Source organism: Gracilinanus agilis, chromosome 3 (genome assembly GCF_016433145.1).
Source record: "Gracilinanus agilis isolate LMUSP501 chromosome 3, AgileGrace, whole genome shotgun sequence".
In the NCBI taxonomy this organism is placed as follows: Eukaryota; Metazoa; Chordata; class Mammalia; order Didelphimorphia; family Didelphidae; genus Gracilinanus; species Gracilinanus agilis.
In genome coordinates, this window is record NC_058132.1 from 72,473,876 (window position 1) to 72,491,717 (window position 17,842).

General features: G+C 42.8%; 1 protein-coding gene across 1 annotated transcript in view; it reads left to right on the forward strand.

Annotated features, from left to right (window-relative positions):
• Positions 1–17,842, forward strand: part of LOC123241051 (sorting nexin-6-like) — a 47,610-nt gene that overhangs the window by 12,985 nt on the left and 16,783 nt on the right. Inside the window, exon 3 of the mRNA XM_044668760.1 lies at positions 8,574–8,898. Coding sequence (XP_044524695.1) covers positions 8,574–8,898 — 325 coding nt within the window. The remainder of the gene's footprint in view (positions 1–8,573; positions 8,899–17,842) is intronic.

A 17,842-nucleotide genomic window follows, 5' to 3' on the forward strand; every position in this document is an offset into this window, starting at 1 on the left:
GGAGGAAGAGAGGGAGAGGGAGGAAGGAAGGGAGGAAGGAAGGGAGGAAGGAAGGGAGGGAGGAAGGAAGAGAAGGAAAGGGAGGAAGGGAGGGAGGGAGGGGGCATACTTTTCTGAATACCACCTCTAGACTCTGAATTCATATTTTAGCTCCCCCTGAGTGTCTGACCTTAACACAAGACTTCCCAAATGCAGGTCTCCTTGCCTACTCTTACTAACATACCCTTTTCCTCCATTATCTCCTCCCAGGAATTTTCCATTCTAGGGATTAACATTTTCCCAATCTTCTGTGGAGGATTTCTGGAGGAAAACAGGAACAATAACAACCAGGAATGAGGAGGCAGGCAGGAGGGAGAGGTTTTGATTTGCAGAAATGTAGGATCTTTCCCAATATCAAAGGGATTAAGAATTACCCTTTAGGTTAATCTCCCCTGTGGGGCTAATAATGACATCCTCTTCTTTCCCTGGCAACTTTAAAAAGAGTGATTATTTTAAGCAGGAATTTTTCCAGGCCAAGACTCCAACTCATCCATCTGTCTATCAGGTGAAAGCACAGAAGGCGGGAGGGGGGAGTCCAAGTGTTAACTGGATCCAAGATCATTTCCAAAGGCTCTGTAATGAGCAGAGCCAAAGAGGTGATGGATGGCTCTATACCCTCAGTCTTGCCTCATGCCTCTGCTATAGGAAATTTCCTTTGGAGTTTCCGAGTTCAGAGCACACAAGCAGAATTCTGCCCTCATTAAGATCATGTGTGGCTGTGTGTGTGTGTGTGTCTGTGTGCAATAACAACAGAAAGAAATAGAAACAATTTTCCATTGTCAAAAGAACTAGGAATCAAAGATCCAGGTTTGAATTCTAGTTTAATCACTAATGAGTTATCAGACCTTAAATAGGTCACTTCCCTTCTCTGGGGTTGTTTTCAAATTTATAAATATTAAGGGAGAAGCTAGGTGGCTCAGTGGATTGAAAGCCAGACCCAGAGATGGGAGGTTCTGGGTTCAAAGGTGGCCTTAGATACTTCTGAGCTGTGTGACCCTAGACTAGTCACTTAATCATTGCCTGGCCCTTACTACTTCAATTAATATTCTAAGACAGGATGTAAGAGTTTTTTTAAAAAAGGAGCCAGATATATTCTAAAGTCCTTAATAGGATTAGACTACCTCACCTCAGGGTATATGAGTACCCTAACACTGGTAGTCTACAAATACAGAGTGAATAACCATTTTCTGGGGTTGCTTTGGAGGTGATATTTATTCAGATATATACCTTGAGCTTTTTTTTTCCAGTTCTACGATTTCTAAGACCCTCTAGATTTTTAGATCTGAGACTTTAGAAACTATTTAATTCAGTCTCATTTTCCATTCCCCATTTTACAGATGAGGAAACCGAGGCAGCAATTTATATTTATCAGACCACATTTAGAACATTAGAGAACCCCCCAAAAAACTCCAAGAAGTCTTACACTGATGTGGATTGTAAGTGATCCTGAGTACTTTAAGGATATAACAGTGGAGTCTAACCATCCTGAGAAGGCTTAGGTCCAGGCAATAGATTATCTCTGCTTTGGGAGGACCAGACTAGCCAAGTATGGAGAGGCTCATTACTAGTATGTGACAATGACTTCCTGAACTATGGCCTTTCATGAAACAAAGAACACACATGGCCCTCAATCCTGTGAAGCTCCTTCCTGTTTTGGGAGTATCGGTACCATAATAGTAGAAAGGGGAAGTATAACACCAGCTTCTGGGCTGACAGTATAACTGTGCCTGGATGAGGAGACTGAACGTTTCATTGTTGTTCAGGAGAGACTGTCAACTGTGATGGCCAAAGAAAGGGCAAAGAAAATGGACCAAGAAAACTTATTTCCTAAGAGAACTCAATTTAACTCTTTTCTTTTGAAGAAATATGGAAGACTATTGAGAGGAGATGTGAAGTAGTATCCTAGAAGAACTGAATGGTGGGACTGTTTCCAGAATTTTGACCTCAGTAGTGATAGTGGGTTGTTAAAGAAAACTTTGGCTGTTTTCTTTCTCACAGTTAATATGTTATAAATAATCATTCATATTTTTGTTTTACCATTGATTATACTGTTAATAAATAGTCAAAAATCTTGGTCCTAATAAATCTAGGACATTAGGCAGTTTAATAAATGTATATGCATTTATACATCATTACAGAAAGAAAAAGAGTAAGGGAACAAGGTGAAAGGGAGGGAAGAGGAGGGAAAGTGAGAAGGGAAAGAAAGAGAGAGAGAAAGAGAGAGGAGAGATGTGTAAGAGAGAGAGAAAGAGAGAGAGAGAGAAAGAGAGGAGAGGTATATATGAGAGAAAGAGNATGAGAGAAAGAGAGAGGAGAGATGTGTATGAGAGAGAGAAAGAGAGGAGAGTGTATGAGAGAGAGAAAGAGAGAGAGAAAGAGAGGAGAGATGTGTATGAGAGAGAGAAAGAGAGAGAGAAAGAGAAGAGAGGCATGAGAGAGAGGTGAGATGTGTATGTGTGTGTGTAAGAGAGAGAGAGAGAAGAGAGAGGATTTTGTGACAAAAGAGGTTTTTCCATTTCACTAAATAAATAATATTTAATAAACAAATTTGGGGGCTAAAAGCTAATTAGTTAATGAATATTACAATTTTAGTAATTAATGAAAAAATGCCAAAACATTCCCTGATTGCCTTAGAGGATGAATAAGGAAAATGAGCTAGATAACGAGTAGAGAGAAGGCCATTCCTCAAACACTTTTGGCTAGGGTCAATTCTAAACTGCTAAAGGAGCCCAGGGTGAGTTTTTATGCCATCTATACACATTAACTTTAGCTGTGGGTATTCTAAATGTATGATCTTGGTCCAGTGACCCATAACAGGGCATTATATTGGTGAAACTTAATCACGTTACTCTTGACTCTTGCTCTAAGTGAAACTAAAAAACGAAAGAAAAGGTGCAACTAAAGGGAAGGATGTTTCCCTGGTTTCCCCTTGGAAAGGGAATGCAGTGGAAAAGGAGCTCGAGTGGTTTTTATCATGTGTCCAAGGATATTAAGAAACATCATTTCATGGGATATTTGGACATCTCATATTGCAATGCTTATAAGTACTTGCAAGAAGACCACCATGAAAATAATTGCAACATATTTTGCAGAGAATGAGGAAATAGAGAAAGGCTGTGAACTCCCAAAGAATCTCCTAATTAAAGCAACAGGTATTTTAATACTCACTGACCTCACTGTGAAAGTGTGCCTAGGGCAAGACAATGAAAAATATGCTAGAACACCCTGTTCAAAAGTAAGAAGTGGGGGCAGCTAGGTGGCTCAGTGAATAGAGAGCCAGGCCAGGGTTCAAATCTGGATTCTGACCCTCCCTAGCTCTGTGACCCTGGGCAAGTCACCTAACACCAACTTCCTAGCCCTTTCCACTTCTCTGTCTTGGAACCAATAATACTGATTCTAAGTTAGAAGGTAAGAGTTTGTTTTTGTTTTTGTAAAGTAAGAGGTAAGAGAAAGTGGACTTGTAAACTAGACAGAAGCTTGATACACATATATTAAATGAATGAATGAATGATGGATGGATAAAAAACATTTATTAAGTTTTAACTATGTTTCATGAATATGCCAAATAACAGAGATACAAATGGAAAAAAAAAAGTTTCTTCCCTCAGGGAACTTCCATTCTAACATGGGAAGACAAGGACGGTGAGTAGAGGCATAGAGTAATTAATTAATTGACGTATTCCTTGTGGATAGGGGTGTTAATTTGATTACTGTTCCCAAAGCTAGATAGGAAGGCATGAGGGGGAAAAGGAAGGGATGAGGAGGAGAAGATGAGCTGAGGGTGCCACAAAATGGAGAACACCAAATAATAAATGAAAATGATCACATTAAGTATTGGTTCCAAGGCAGAAGAGCAATGGGGGTTAAATGATTTGCCCAGGGTCACACAGCTAATAAGTGTCTGAGTCGAGATTTGAACCCCAAACCTCCTATCTCCAGAGCTTACTCTCTTTCTGCCTAACTGCCTCGACATGATTTGAACCCTAATTCCCTGACTCAGAGAATGCTACCTTCCTTGCAAACACTCACCTGTCATTGTACAAGACTGACTCGATATTGTACAAATAATGACTCAAGGTGATTAATTAGGTGGCTCTGTGGAGAGAGAGCTAGGCCTGGAGACTTATAATTGAGTCTAAGAGAGAAGGTAAAGGCTTTAACAAAACAGAAAAGACAACTCACTTTTCCATTGTGCTTTTTTTTTTTTTTAAACCCTTACCTTCCGTCTTGGAGTCAATACTGTGTATTGGCTCCAAGGCAGAAGGGTGGTAAGGGTAGGCAATGGGGGTCAAGTGACTTGCCCAGGGTCACACAGCTGGGAAATGTCTGAGGATCCATTGTGCTTTAAGATTTATAAAGTAACCTACTCCCAACAACCTGGTCAGGGAGGTAGACCAATTATGATAAGAGAGTCAGAGAAATGAAATGGTGATTAAATTTGGGAGCCGGATCCTCTAACTCCAAATCCAATCTCCCCCCTCCACTAGATTGTATTGTCTCTGTTCTACACCTGGAAAAAACACTGAGAAGTTCATGTCCAAAGTGGGAAACCAGAACTCCAAGTCTTGGGTTTGCCAGCCTTGTGAAGACTCTATAAACATCTATGCCAGGGAAAGAGGAAAGGAAGAGAATTTTTAGCCTGCAGGGAAGTCAGCTCTTTGGAACTGTATAATGCAAGTTATCAAATGTCTATCCTTCAACTTCTCTGCTTCTGTTCTTGACATGCAGATCTGATTCAGCCTAGAGGTTCCATGACTCTGGGACATACCGCCTATTCCTCTTTTCATTGTCTTGAACACTGTCCATACTTATGCAATAGAGACTATCACATGGAACATGAATAGAGATGGACCCCTGTGGGCAGGGATTATTTTTCTTTTTGCCTTTCATTGTAGCTTTAGAACTTAGCACTGTGCCTGGCACATAGAAGGGACTTAATGTTGGTTGACTCCCCCTAAGTGAGTTTCTCCACCCCCCCCATTCTCCCTCACCCCCACCCCCATCCCCATCCCAGGGAGAGCCAGAGAGCTTGAGAAAAACAGCCTGAGTCTTCTCTTGGCCAGTTTTCTCAGGGATTAAACTTGGTTGCCCAAGAGCAGGCGTCCAAAGAGAAGAGCCGGTGGGTTGGAGATGGCCTCACTGGGCAGAGCAGCAATCGATGCCATTGTTACACTTAGCTTAGAGGAACAGCAAGAATATTTACCTACCACTTTCCTTTCTGGCTGAGATTCTATCTTGTTAGACTTGTTTCTGGTGCTGGTTGTCCACATGTTCTTCTTCCTTCCAGGCATCTTTTCCGCGGTGTTTACCATAAGTTTCTGTCTTTGTGAAAGGGGCCATGATTGCCACCCTTTGCCTGGAGATTCCCTCAGGAAGGCTCTGGCCCTTCTTGCCTTCTGAGTGAGCTCTCTTTTCCTGCATCAGCAGGGAACAAACACCACCAGAGATGCTTAGCAGTCAGGTGCACGTCCAGAACAGAGCTGGGGCTAGGGGTGGGGGGGAAGGGCTGGGTCCACAGATCAGGTGTGTACCCTCATTATGCACACTGACTTTGTGAGCCTGTCAGGAGCTTTGGTTCAGAATGACTGGCTCCAGCAGGTCTGTGTCAGGCACTGGACAGCTACTGAAGCAGAACTGCCCCCCGAAGGGGTCCACTCAGGAGCAGGCTCAGTATTTGTGTTCAATCCAAGGAGCCCAGAGACATTTCCCCAAATTGGGAATGTGAATGATTCCCCCTCAGTGTGGAGAGAGGGGCTGCAATTGGCTTAAAAAGAGACAGATTCTCCGGAACTGTAAGCCTCTCTCTCTGTGTGGACCTTTCGGAGAGGGCCCTTTATGGAGCTCAAGCCCTAGGCGTCCTCCTGCACCCAGGCAGTGATGCTTGCATAAGATACATATAACATATGTCCTGGCTGCCTCTTTTGTGTTTCTTGGGGCACAGACAATCTAAATTAGACATTCTTGGCCTTGGCCTTATGAATTGGAGACAGCAGCTGTGCCTTAAGTCAGCAGCTAGGGCGGATGGTTAGAAGGAATTTCCTGCACTGGACATGACCTCTTGGAGTTGCCTGAACCATCTCGGTGGAGCTGCACCTTACCTCATTCATGTGGTGGATAAGCCAGAAGTGGTAACTCCCTGTCCTTTGGCACCAGCACTGAGCAACCCGGCTTTGGTTCAGGGGTGGTAGCCCCTGGTATGACACGGGTGATTGTTGCTAGCTCAACTACAGGAGGTTAGACCTCAACCCCAGCAGCAGGACCTCCCTCTGCAGTCTCCTGCCCTGACTCAGGGGAAAGTGGTGATTTTGCAGCTAAATTCAATGAGCCACCATCAATCAGCCTCCTCCTTGAACTTGAACCAAGCACTGGATGTTGTTGACTGTCTCTTCCTAGACATCCTCTTCTTCCTGGGCTCTTATAACACTTCCCTCTCCAAGCTGATTCCCTGTTCCTACCCTGGATCACTATTCTTGTCCCACTCCCCCAGTATTGGATAGATCACAGAGCTCTGTCCTGGGCCCTCTTTTCTCTCTGCCCTTTCTCTTGGGGAGTTCATCCATCCCCATGAGTTCAACTATTATTTCTATGCAGATGATTCCCAGAGTTCTACATCCAGCTCCGGGCTCTTTCTTGAATTCTAATCTTTCATTATAAACTGCCTATCGGACATCTTCAACTGGATATCCCATCGGTATCTCAAACTCAACACATCCAAAAGAGAACACATTCTCTTCCCAGCCTCCCTCTTCCTGACTCTATTCCGTCCAGGGCACCCCACTTTCTAGTCACCCAGATTCACAACTGGGAGTCATCCTCAACTCTTCCCGAAATCTCACTCTGAACATCTAATCATTTGCCAAATCTTGTTGGGTCTACCTCTAGAGCTTGCATCTCTAATAGCCTCTCTACTTATACTATGGACTAGTTCAGGCCTTTATCACCTCTCTACCTGAAGAAGGCAGTACATGGGTAAGAGTGCAGGACCTAGAGACAATAAGTCCTGAATTCAAATTCAGACATGGATCCTGGGCAAGTCACTGAACTTCTGTCTGCCTTAGTCTCCTCATCTTCTAAATGAAGGTCATAATAGCATCTACCTCATTGGGTTATTGTGAGGACCACATGACACAATATTTATAAAGGGATAGGCACAGTGCCTGGCACAAAAGGTAGGAATAGGGAACTAGCTTGTTCCCTTCCCCCTGGGTTATAGAATAACCTCCTAATACATCTCTTTGACTCCAGGCTCTACTTTCTCCAATCTTCAAGGTTCAAATCCAGTACAATTGCCCATGACTGTTGCTGAGTCTTTGCATAGTGCCATCTCCATGCCTGGGGTACGCAAGCTCCTCACTTCTGTCTCAGAGAAGTCCTAACTTCTATTCTGCAGGAAACTTATCTGGATCCTCTAATTGTGTTATGGCTCACTTAAAGGGAACTTGAAATAGGTGGGGAGTATGGGGGAGAGTTGGGAGTGTCACCTGGACATCTCCAGGGTTGACCCAGGCATTTTATTTAAAATGGAAGTATTGGCAGGAACCAGTCCATGGGAGGCAGAGGCCACTGGGGTAGTGGGTACTTCCAATATGAGAAGAGATCTAAAGGTGCAGGGAGCTTCCGGGATGAAGAGGATTCCAAGGTTTGGTGGATTAAAAAAAAACACAAAACTCTTGAGAGTAGGGAGTGCAGCCTGGAGAGGAATAAACACATAAATGTCCTGGGCATCCTCCTTGAAAAGGATGTTCTGGGAGGAACAAGACAATAAGAGGGGCAGGTCATGGGTTCGGGGATGGTTTTATGTGACTACTATTGCCTTTGAACAAGGTGCTGGGTGGAGTGGGAGGGAATACTGAATCGCATGCCCATTGTTTGGTACAGGAACCCAAGAAGCCATCCAGAGTGTTGGGGAACAGAATACAGTAGGGACCAAATAAATATTTATTGAATGAGGTGGATAAAAATCTAAATAGTGTGGGGACAGCAGTGGATTGAAATCCAGGCCTAGAGACAAGAGATCCTGGGTTCAAATTTGACTTCAGACTCTTCTTAGCTGTGACTGTGGACAAGTCACTTACCCTCCATTGTCTACCTCTTACCACTCTTCTGCCTTGAAACCATTAGACAGCACTACTTCTAAGATAGGAGGTAAAGGTTTAATACACACACACACACACACACACACACACACACACACACACACACACGGTGTGCTTCTCAGATTTATAGAACACACAGCATTGGAAAAGAAAGAGCTAATTTGTGGAATTAAAGAATTCAAATTCCACCATATCAAAGGGCAGGACGCCAAAGCTGATATCTGATTAGGAATATATGGGGAAATCTTGCTCTTAGATTTGTCATTAGATATGGCAGCACGACTAGAGAGAGCAGCTCATGTGAGCAAACGAGACAGGGATATCAGCAGATTGATTATAATATCAACAGATGATTTTTTAAAAAATCATTGAGCTCCCATGATGAGGTATTGAGATATAGTAGGAAGACACAGGTTTGACTCCCGCTTCTCACGTTAGCTGTGTCACATTGGAAAAGTCGCTCAATGGCTCTCTGAGCCTCCCATGGTGCTATGCTAGGAACTGTGGAGACACAGACCAGGAGGATGAGCTGCCCTCCTTCTTCTGGGGCGAATACAGGCACACGAATGAGAGCTGTACAAGATGGGCTGTGACGAGGGCCAGAGAGATGGCTCAGCCCAGGAAAAAACAGAGAAGAAGCTACCTTCAGATGGATGAGTCAGTGAATGCCTATGAAGAGAAATTATATTCATTCCATAAACACCTATTAAGCTTCTGCTATGGGCCAAGCACTGTGTTAGACACTCGGAATCCAAAAAGAAAAGTGAGCTAGTCTTTGGGTCCAGAAGCTTCCGTTCTGTTGGGGGTGGGCAGGTGGGGGGACAACAGGAACCTAGTAGAGATAAGTAGATACAAAACAGACAAATAGCAGGTAAACACAAAGTGATTTCTAGGGCCTGGTGCCAGGGATTGGAAGGTTTGGAGAAGGAGGTGATGCTTGAGCCCCCGAGCCTTGAAAGGAGATGAGATTCCACAAGGGGGAGAAGCGAGGAGGGAGAGCGTTCTAGGGGTGAGAAATTGTCCCCGGACAGACTCTCCAAACAGCAATTAAACCAGCTTGGCTGGAACATGGAATGTCAAAGAAAGAAAATGGCGTCTGACCTGCTCTGTGAAGTGAGAGAAGGATCCTGTGATGTGGAAATGAGGAGGGAGGAGGAAGTGCATTTGAGGCACGTGGGACAGTCTGTGCAAAAGGCAGAGACAAGAGAGGAGATGCCACATTTAGGAACAGTTAGTACTCTAGTTTGGCTTGAATGGAGAGTGTATGAAGGAGAGAGAAATGTAAAAGAAGATTGGAAAGGTAGGATGGCAGCAGTAATGCAAGGAAAGCAGCTGGCAGAAAGCTAACTGATTTTTAGGTTGCATCCGAATTTGTAGTGTTCAAAGGAAAGAATTCCTGCCATCTTCTGCTCTGGTCAGACCTTTCCCAGTATATTGTGCTCAATTCTGAGCTCTGCATTTTAAGAAGGAATTCAGGAAGACCTGAGTTCAAATCCATTTGACCTCAGACTCTAGCTATGTGTCCCTGGGCAAGTCACTTCACCCTGTTTGCCTCAGTTTTCCCATCTGTAAAATGAGCTGAAGAAGGAAATGGCAAACTACTCCAGTATCTTTTCCAAGAAAACCCCAAATGGGGTTACAAGGAGTCAGACACGCCTAAAACAACAGAACAACAATAACAACCAAAACAACAACAAAAAGCTTTAGAAGAGCTCCTTGGTGATTTCAAGGACAGACTGAATGTCCCCTGGTTGAAGATTATAGGATCACAGATTTCTAGCTGGATGGGGCCTTACAGGTCATCTGGTCCATGCATGACTTAATTTTACAAATGAGGAAACTGAGTTTGAGAGAAGTTAAATGACAGAGCAGAGATCTGGAACCCAATTCTCTTTCCACTCTACTTGCTTGCTTTATCAGTGTTGTAGAGGAGATCCTGGTTCAGGTACTTGTTGAACTAGATGACCCCTGAGGTCCCCTCTCTCAGATTATGTGGGTGAGGTTTGTTTCCTATAGCAAATTGGGAGAAGGTGTAAGGACCCTCCATTGTTCTTGGAGAGCGGAAGGATGGGGGTCAAAATTGATAGATGGCAATACATCACAATATTATCAAGCTAGCCAAATAGCAGGAAACGTAACGGGGGGATCAGGCAAGAGGATTGTGGAGACTGGGGATGGATGGGGCTGAGCTAAATCGGGATGCAAGTATGATGAGAGCTAGCAGGGGAAAAAAGAGTTTTTTGGCAGATCTGTTTTGAATCCCAGGGATTAGGGAAGCAAGATAAAAATATCGAATAAGGCAGCCTTGTGGCACATCAAGAAGCTCGCTCAATATAAAGCTGCACACAAGGTCTGAAATGTGGTTCTCTCCAGTCGAGGCTGCTATTTATCAGGCTGATATCTCCCAGAGAGACAAGTTTAAAGGCTTCCATTTCCTGGGGTTGGATAGCAAAACGATTCAGCCTTCAGATATCTTTTCGAGTATTCTGATGATGCATTAAAGAAATGCATAAGTTTATCAGTCCTGAAGATGGAACAAAACTGGGAGAGAGGATTAAGCAAGTCTATGGGATGATAGAATCTGGCTTGAAAATTATCTTATTAGATAATAATGGGCCCCAAAGTGAACTTCAACAGTGATAATCCAGGACACAGGTTAAAAAAAAGATTAAATAAAGATAGGAGAAAGATAGAGGATGAGAAGCAGCTTGGTGTCAAACATGAAGAGTAAGCCTCTGAATCAGAGATCTCTGACACATTCAGGCTGTGACCCACGGTATAGCCTTTTACTGCGGTGGCCTCAGTTGGCTTTTTTTCTTTTTTTAAACTGTAAGATAAAGGGACTGTGCTACAAGGTCTCCGATGTACCCTCCCTTTGTTCTAGATCCATGATCTAGGTACTTTAAGTGTCTGTCCCAATCTCTAAGACTCCAAGTTGAAGACAAAGTGCTGCTTTGTATCATAAAATGAGTTTCTTTCATGGAAGTTCCTTATTCTCTGGGGGGGGAAAAGATATGGGAAATCTGGTTTACCAGCAGCATACATGTGAAGACACATGCTCCTACAACATTTTAAGCCTATTGGTAGTCAGTCCCTTAGTCTTTATTTAAGCACCCTCCTATATGCCAGGCACAGTGTTAAGTGTTGGCCCAATAGCATTCCAAGGGAGAGGTAGTGATTTGTGAAAAGGACAATGGAGTCTGAAGTCCCCAGTTCAAGTCCCAGTCCCTGCCACTTATTGGCTATATGACCAAAGGCAAATATGTTATTTAGCATGGTGTTCTTTCTATCTTTTTCACTTGTTCCTTTTTTGCCTCTTTTGTTGGCTCCTTAATATAGCCAAATCACAAATCCTAATAGTTCAGTCTCTGTAATATGTATTAGAATCATAGGATTTGGTCATTCAGTCATTGTCCTTTGTAGTTGAAAAGAACCAAAACGACATTATTGTGACAAGGTCAATGTATAGTGTGTCCCACTGTGGCTGATCAGACCAATCTGATCTAGGAAGGTCTACCACAGGTTGGGCACAAATAGATCCTATGAACATTTGGAATGGAGATGTCTCTAAATTTGTGCATGGCACTTATCTTTTGAGTGTGCAATCATCTGCAAACAAAAAGATGAGCACTAGCTCTCTCACCATTTTAGTCTTGGCTTGTAACCTTTTCAAAATTAAATAATTTGCCATCAGTGCCAAACTGGCCTTGATGCCATTTTCATCCTCGTTGAAGGCAGCTGACAACATCTCTGAAAACACTTGGCTAAAAGGCATGAGAGCAAGTACTCAGCCTGGGAAATCAAAAGAGCATCATCCACTATTCAGCAGCTATGCAAACATGAAACTGGTGTACGATAATGATGAACTTCTCTGGGCAACCACATTTTGCCATGATTTTCCACAAGGCCTCATTACTGACAGTATTTTAAAATCTTGGTTAGATCAAGGAATGTTGTATACAAATCTATCCTGCCCCTGACATTTCTCCTAGAGTTGTCCAGTAGCAAATACCATATCAGCTGTGCCTTGGCCCTTTCTGAATCCACACTGGCTTTCCAGTAGATATTCATTTTCCAAGTGAAGGATTAGCTAATTAAGGAAGTCTAGCAAGAATCTTGCCAGCAATGGCTAAGAGAGAGACTTCTCTGTGATTGTCACAGGATGACCTATTTAATTTTCCTTTATAAAGACAATGAAGAAATCCTTACTCTCCTGGGGGATAGCCTCAACATGCCATTATAACCCAGATTTCAGTCAGTTTTTGTATGAACAGTGCATCTCCTGCCTTGTAAATCTCTGCTGCAATGGGATTAGCACCAAATGCTTTGCCATATAAAAAGAGTCTAGTGGCATTCAAAATCTTTTCTTCAGTTGGAAGTTCAGCTGGAGAAGGACTGACTTCAAACTGAAGTATATGATCAGGGACTTCAACATTGGCTAATGATGGTCTGTTGAGAACATCATGAGAACACCATGGAAGTGTTCAGTCCGTCTCTCTAGGATCATGTTCTTATCACCAATAAGTGTGGCTCCATCATTGCTACATAATGCATCATGGATCTTTGATCCATAAGAAGCCTTTAGGGCATTGTAGAGGCACCTTGGATAATTACTATACACACAAAACTGAATTTCATCTGCCTGAGCCAAGAATCCTATATTTCTCTAAATTTTGCTCACACTTTATTTTTGATGGAGTCAAATGCTACCTTCTTAGAGACAGATGAACTATTCTGCTGGTAAATCCTGTGGAGTTCTCATTTTTAATTTAGTAGCTTCTGAATTTCCCTATCATTTTCGTCAGACCAGCCCTGATGTGTGCAAGTGTTCTGGGCCAGATAAGTAAATATGATGCTGTACACTAAATCTCTGAAAGGTGCCCACTCTTTTTCTGCTCCATTGTTGCCAAATGTGTGTTGTTGGCTCAGCTTTCCCTCCAAGTCAGTAACAAACTGTTCATGCATGGAGAAGTGTTCTAATCTATTGATGTTAAGCCTTTGAGTAGTCATCTTGCCTTGGAGCCAATGCTTTTAATGAATTCAAATGTTTAACTCGGAGAGGATAAGTCAATGATCAGTCCAGCACTGTGCCACACATTGCTTGTCTGTCTTCTTACAATGATATAGTCTATTAAATGCCAATGTTTGCTCCATGGATACATCCATGAAATCTAAATTTCCTCATCTGTAAAATGAGCTGGAGAAGGAAATGGTAAAGCACTCTAGTATTTTTGCCTAGAAAACCCCAAATGGGGTCACAAAGAGTTGGACATGACTGAAATGACTGAATAACAACCACAAATGAAAGATGGTGTTGGTGATGAGAAGGCCATGAGACACACAAGTCTTCAATAGTAAGTGACCATTGCTGACTCCATTCCTTCCAAAGGCTCCCTGCCATATCTGATAGTCTGTGCCTACTCTGGTGTTAAAGTCACTCAGAATTATAAGCTTTTGGAACATTAATGCTGAGGGTCTCCAGATCATCATAAAATTTTTCTTTGACCTCATCCAGCTTCATCATTGTGGTTGTTGTTGTTCATCCTTTGTTTTCAAAAAGGATCAATGCCATCATGGGGTGATGTCTTGACTTGTATGTGATTTGGATTTAAGTGAGGGTGAGTTGCACAAAGTCATCCACCACACTCTCTCTTGCAAAGTCGCTGAAGTCCAGGGGCAAGACAGAAATCAGGAAGATGGAGCATACACACTAATGATGGTGGCATGGCACTTTTCCTTCAAGTGGCAATCACTTGCCATGCATTCTCATCATTTATTCCTTTTAGGAAGCATACAAGCTTGTTGACTAGATTAGATTTGATTGAAAGACCTATGCCAGCTGCACAGTGTTTCTCATCAAATCACAGCAACTACTCCAGAATAACATATAGTCAACTCTGACTTTGGCAAGCTGGTCTTCATTTGCTAGCCTTGTTTCACTCAGGGCTGCTTTTTGGATGCAATATCTGCTGAGTTCTCTTGTAACAAGAACTGTTCAGCTTTCAAGTCTACTGGATTTCATGTTGCCCACAAGTGTGTGCACTTTCTATGTACCAACGATGAGTGGAATCTTCTTTGCAAAAGTTTTTGTACACTTTTTTGCACGCTGAGGTAAGCAGGTTCACTGTGAGGTGAAGCGGGCAATTTTGGGGGCACCTTTTCTAGCCCTTCCCTCATGACAGGAGAGATTCCCAGGGGGCTTCCAAATCCCCGTTCTGCTTCAGTCCAATAAGAAGATAACCCTATGCCTTGGCCACTTGTGTGCAGGGTTATAACAGCTCCCAGTGTATCCTCACCTGCTACTTTGTCACTTGCCCTGTTGTCAGAGGACTTCAAGGTAGGTAAAAATAGTAAAATAGTAACATAATAAAATAAACAAAATAGCGGAGTAGTAGAATAACAGAATAGTAAGATAATGAAATAGTAAAATGGTATGGGTGATGTCTTCTTTTATTTTTTTTAAACCCTTACCTTCCATCTTGGAGTCAATACTGTGTAGTGGTTCCAAGGCAGAAGAGTGGTAAGGGTAGGCAATGGGGGTCAAATGACTGGCCCAGGATCACACAGCTGGAAAGAGTCTGAGGCCAGATTTGAATCTAGGACCTCCCGTCTCTAGGCCTGGCTCTCTATCCACTGAGCCACCCAGATGCCCCCTGGGTGATGTCTTTTGACTGGTGTGTAAATTAGATTTAAGTGAGGCAGAGTTTCTTGAAGTTGTCAGCCTTACTGGCAAGACCAAAAATCAGGACACTTGGTGATGGCTCAGGATACAGTGGATGATTCTTGGCATCTGTGATGTCTGACCAAGCTCTAAGCACTCCATAGCATCTGCTTCAGCTGCCTTCATGGATCTCAGAACAAATTGTTCCCATCCTCCCATTCCACTGGGGGGCAGTCTTCATGTACTGCTCAGTTTGAGTCCTGTTGGTTACTCTCATCCAGGTCCCCCTGCAGAGACAGCTTTACCAGAGTGTGGCTGTTGTTCATGCTACAGTTTTTGGGGGCCACAGATGAGAATTGGATGAAAAGTGAATACTAAAGGTGGAGGAGCAGCCCTCTACCTCACACGCCCCAGAATCACAGGATAAGAGATCCTAGGATCATAGATTCACAACTGAAAGGAAATCTACAGCTGAGGAATCCAACCTCTGTTCTCTCCCTTTTGGTCTCAGTGTAACCACTCTAATTTAAAACTTCATCTCTTTTTGATGTGGCCACTGTAATGACCTCATTTCTGGTTTTTCTGCTTTCTTTCCAGAGTTGTGATTTGGACAGTCAAATTGGACTTTGCTCCAGGTGTGCTGAATTCAAAGGGCAATAGGAACATTTGTAGTACTTAAATAGAAGAAACGACAGGGGTTATTATCTGTTACTCTCTATTTAATAGTCAGTCTTTCCTGGTCTACCGATTTAGTCTTGCTTCTTCAAACCTTTAAAATTATATTCAAGAGATGCTACTATCCCTTCAAGCTATTTTCCTAACTTCTGCATCCTTTCTCAGCCAAACCCCTATCAAAAGCTGTTTCTATACCTTGCCTCCACTTTGTCTCCTTATTCACTTCTTAGCCCCTGGCAGTCTGGTTTCCAACCTCATCACTCAACTGAAACTTAGCTCTCCAGCTGCCCCAAATCTCATAATTGCTATCTCTGGCTGTCTTTTCTTAGTCTTCAACCTCTTTGACCTCTCTGGTGCATTTGACATCGCTGCCCACCTTCTTCTTTCTCCTAGATTCTTGTTCCTCTCTGGATTTTCATGACATCATTCTCTTCTGGTTCTTCTCTAACCTATTTCATAACTCCTTTTTGGTCTCTTCTTGGTGTATCATCCATATCAAGTCCCTCATTGTGGATGTTCCCCGTGGCTCTGTCCTTTGACCAGTTCCCCTTTCTTTCTACACTTTTTCTTCTGGTGACTTCACCTACCCGTACAGGTTTAATTATCTCTATGCAGACAACTCCCACATTTATATGCCCACCCTCAGTTTCTTTCCTGAGTGCCAGACTTTCATAATAGCTCAAACTCAAAATGTTTGAAAACACGGACCCTGGCATCTATCCGTCCAAAATCTCCCTTCTCCTAAGCTTTCCTATTTCTCTTGAGGATTCTTTCAGGCTCCAAGTTTCCTAATTTCAATTCCTCATTCTCCCTCACCTTCCATATTTGGTCAGTTGTCGAATCTTACTATTTCTATATCCATACTATCTCATGCATGTAACTGCTTCTCTTTATTAGCCATCATGACCCCTTACCTGGACTATTACAATAGTCCCCTGATTGGTCTCCTGGTGCATGTCTTGATCTCCAATTCACTCTCTACCCAGCTGCCTAAGTGATTTTCCTCAATGGAAAATCTGACTATGTCTTTGCTCCTCCTCAATAGAGTCAGTCCAATGGCTCTTTGGATTTGAAAGTCCTTCATAACTTGTCACATTCTCTTTCCAGATTCATTATCCATTACTAGCTTTCCTAAATTCTGTGGCCCAGTCAAATAATATTTTCTGTATTCCTCACAAAGAGCACTTTATCTCCTGTATCCATGCCTTCGAATTGGTTTTCTCCTCCACCTGGAATGCATTCTTTCTCTCCCCTCTGCCTCACAGTATCTCTCTTCTTTCATTACTCAAATCAAGCACTACCATCTATACAAAGCCTTTATGGATATCCTAGATGCTAGTGTCTTCTATCCCTATCTTGTATTTATTTTGTGTTTAAATGGGTATATGTTAGGTCATTGATAGAGGGACTATTTTATTTTTTGCTTTGCATAGTTCTTGGCACATAGCATAGTAGGTTGTTTTTCTTTTTTTTTTCCTTTCTTTTTTTTCCCCTTATTTCCTCCCTTCCTTTATTTTTTTTTAACATTTATTAATAATCATTTTTAATATGGTTACATGATTCATGCTCCTACTTTCCCCTTCACCCTCCGCACTCCCCCCACCCATGGCCGATGCACATTTCCACTGGTTTTATCATGTGTCCTTGATCAAGACCAATTTCCAAATTGTTGGTGGTTGCATTGGTGTGGTAATTTCGAGTCCACATCCTCAATCATGTCCACCCCGACCCATACGTTCAAGCAGTTGCTTTTCTTATATGTTTCCTCTCCTGCAGTCCTTCCTCTGAATGTGGGTAGCATCTTTACCATAAATCCCTCAGAGCTGTCCTGGGTCATTGCATTGTTGCTGGTACAGAAGCCCATTACATTCGATTTTACCACAGTATATCAGTCTCTGTGTACAATGTTCTTCTGGCTCTGCTTCTTTCGCTCTGCATGTGTTCCCGGAGGTCTCTCCAGTTCGCCTGGAACTTCTCCAGTTTGTTATTCCTTTTAGCACAATAGTATTCCATCACCAGCGTATACCACAGTTTGTTCAGCCATTCCCCAATTGAAGGACATACCCTCCTTTTCCAGTTTGTTGCCACCACAAAAAGCACAGCTATAAATATTTTCGTACAAGTCTGTTTATCTATGATCTCTTTGGGGTACAAACCCAGCAATGGTATGGCTGGATCAAAGGGCAGGCATTCTTTTATAGCCCTTTGAGCATGATTCCAAATTGCCAGCCAGAATGGCTGGATCAGTTCACAGCTCCACCAGCAATGCATTAATGTCCCAATTTTGCCACATCCCCTCCAACATTCATTACTCTCCCCTTCTTTCATTTTAGCCAATCTTCTAGGTGTGCGGTGATACCTCAGAGTTGTT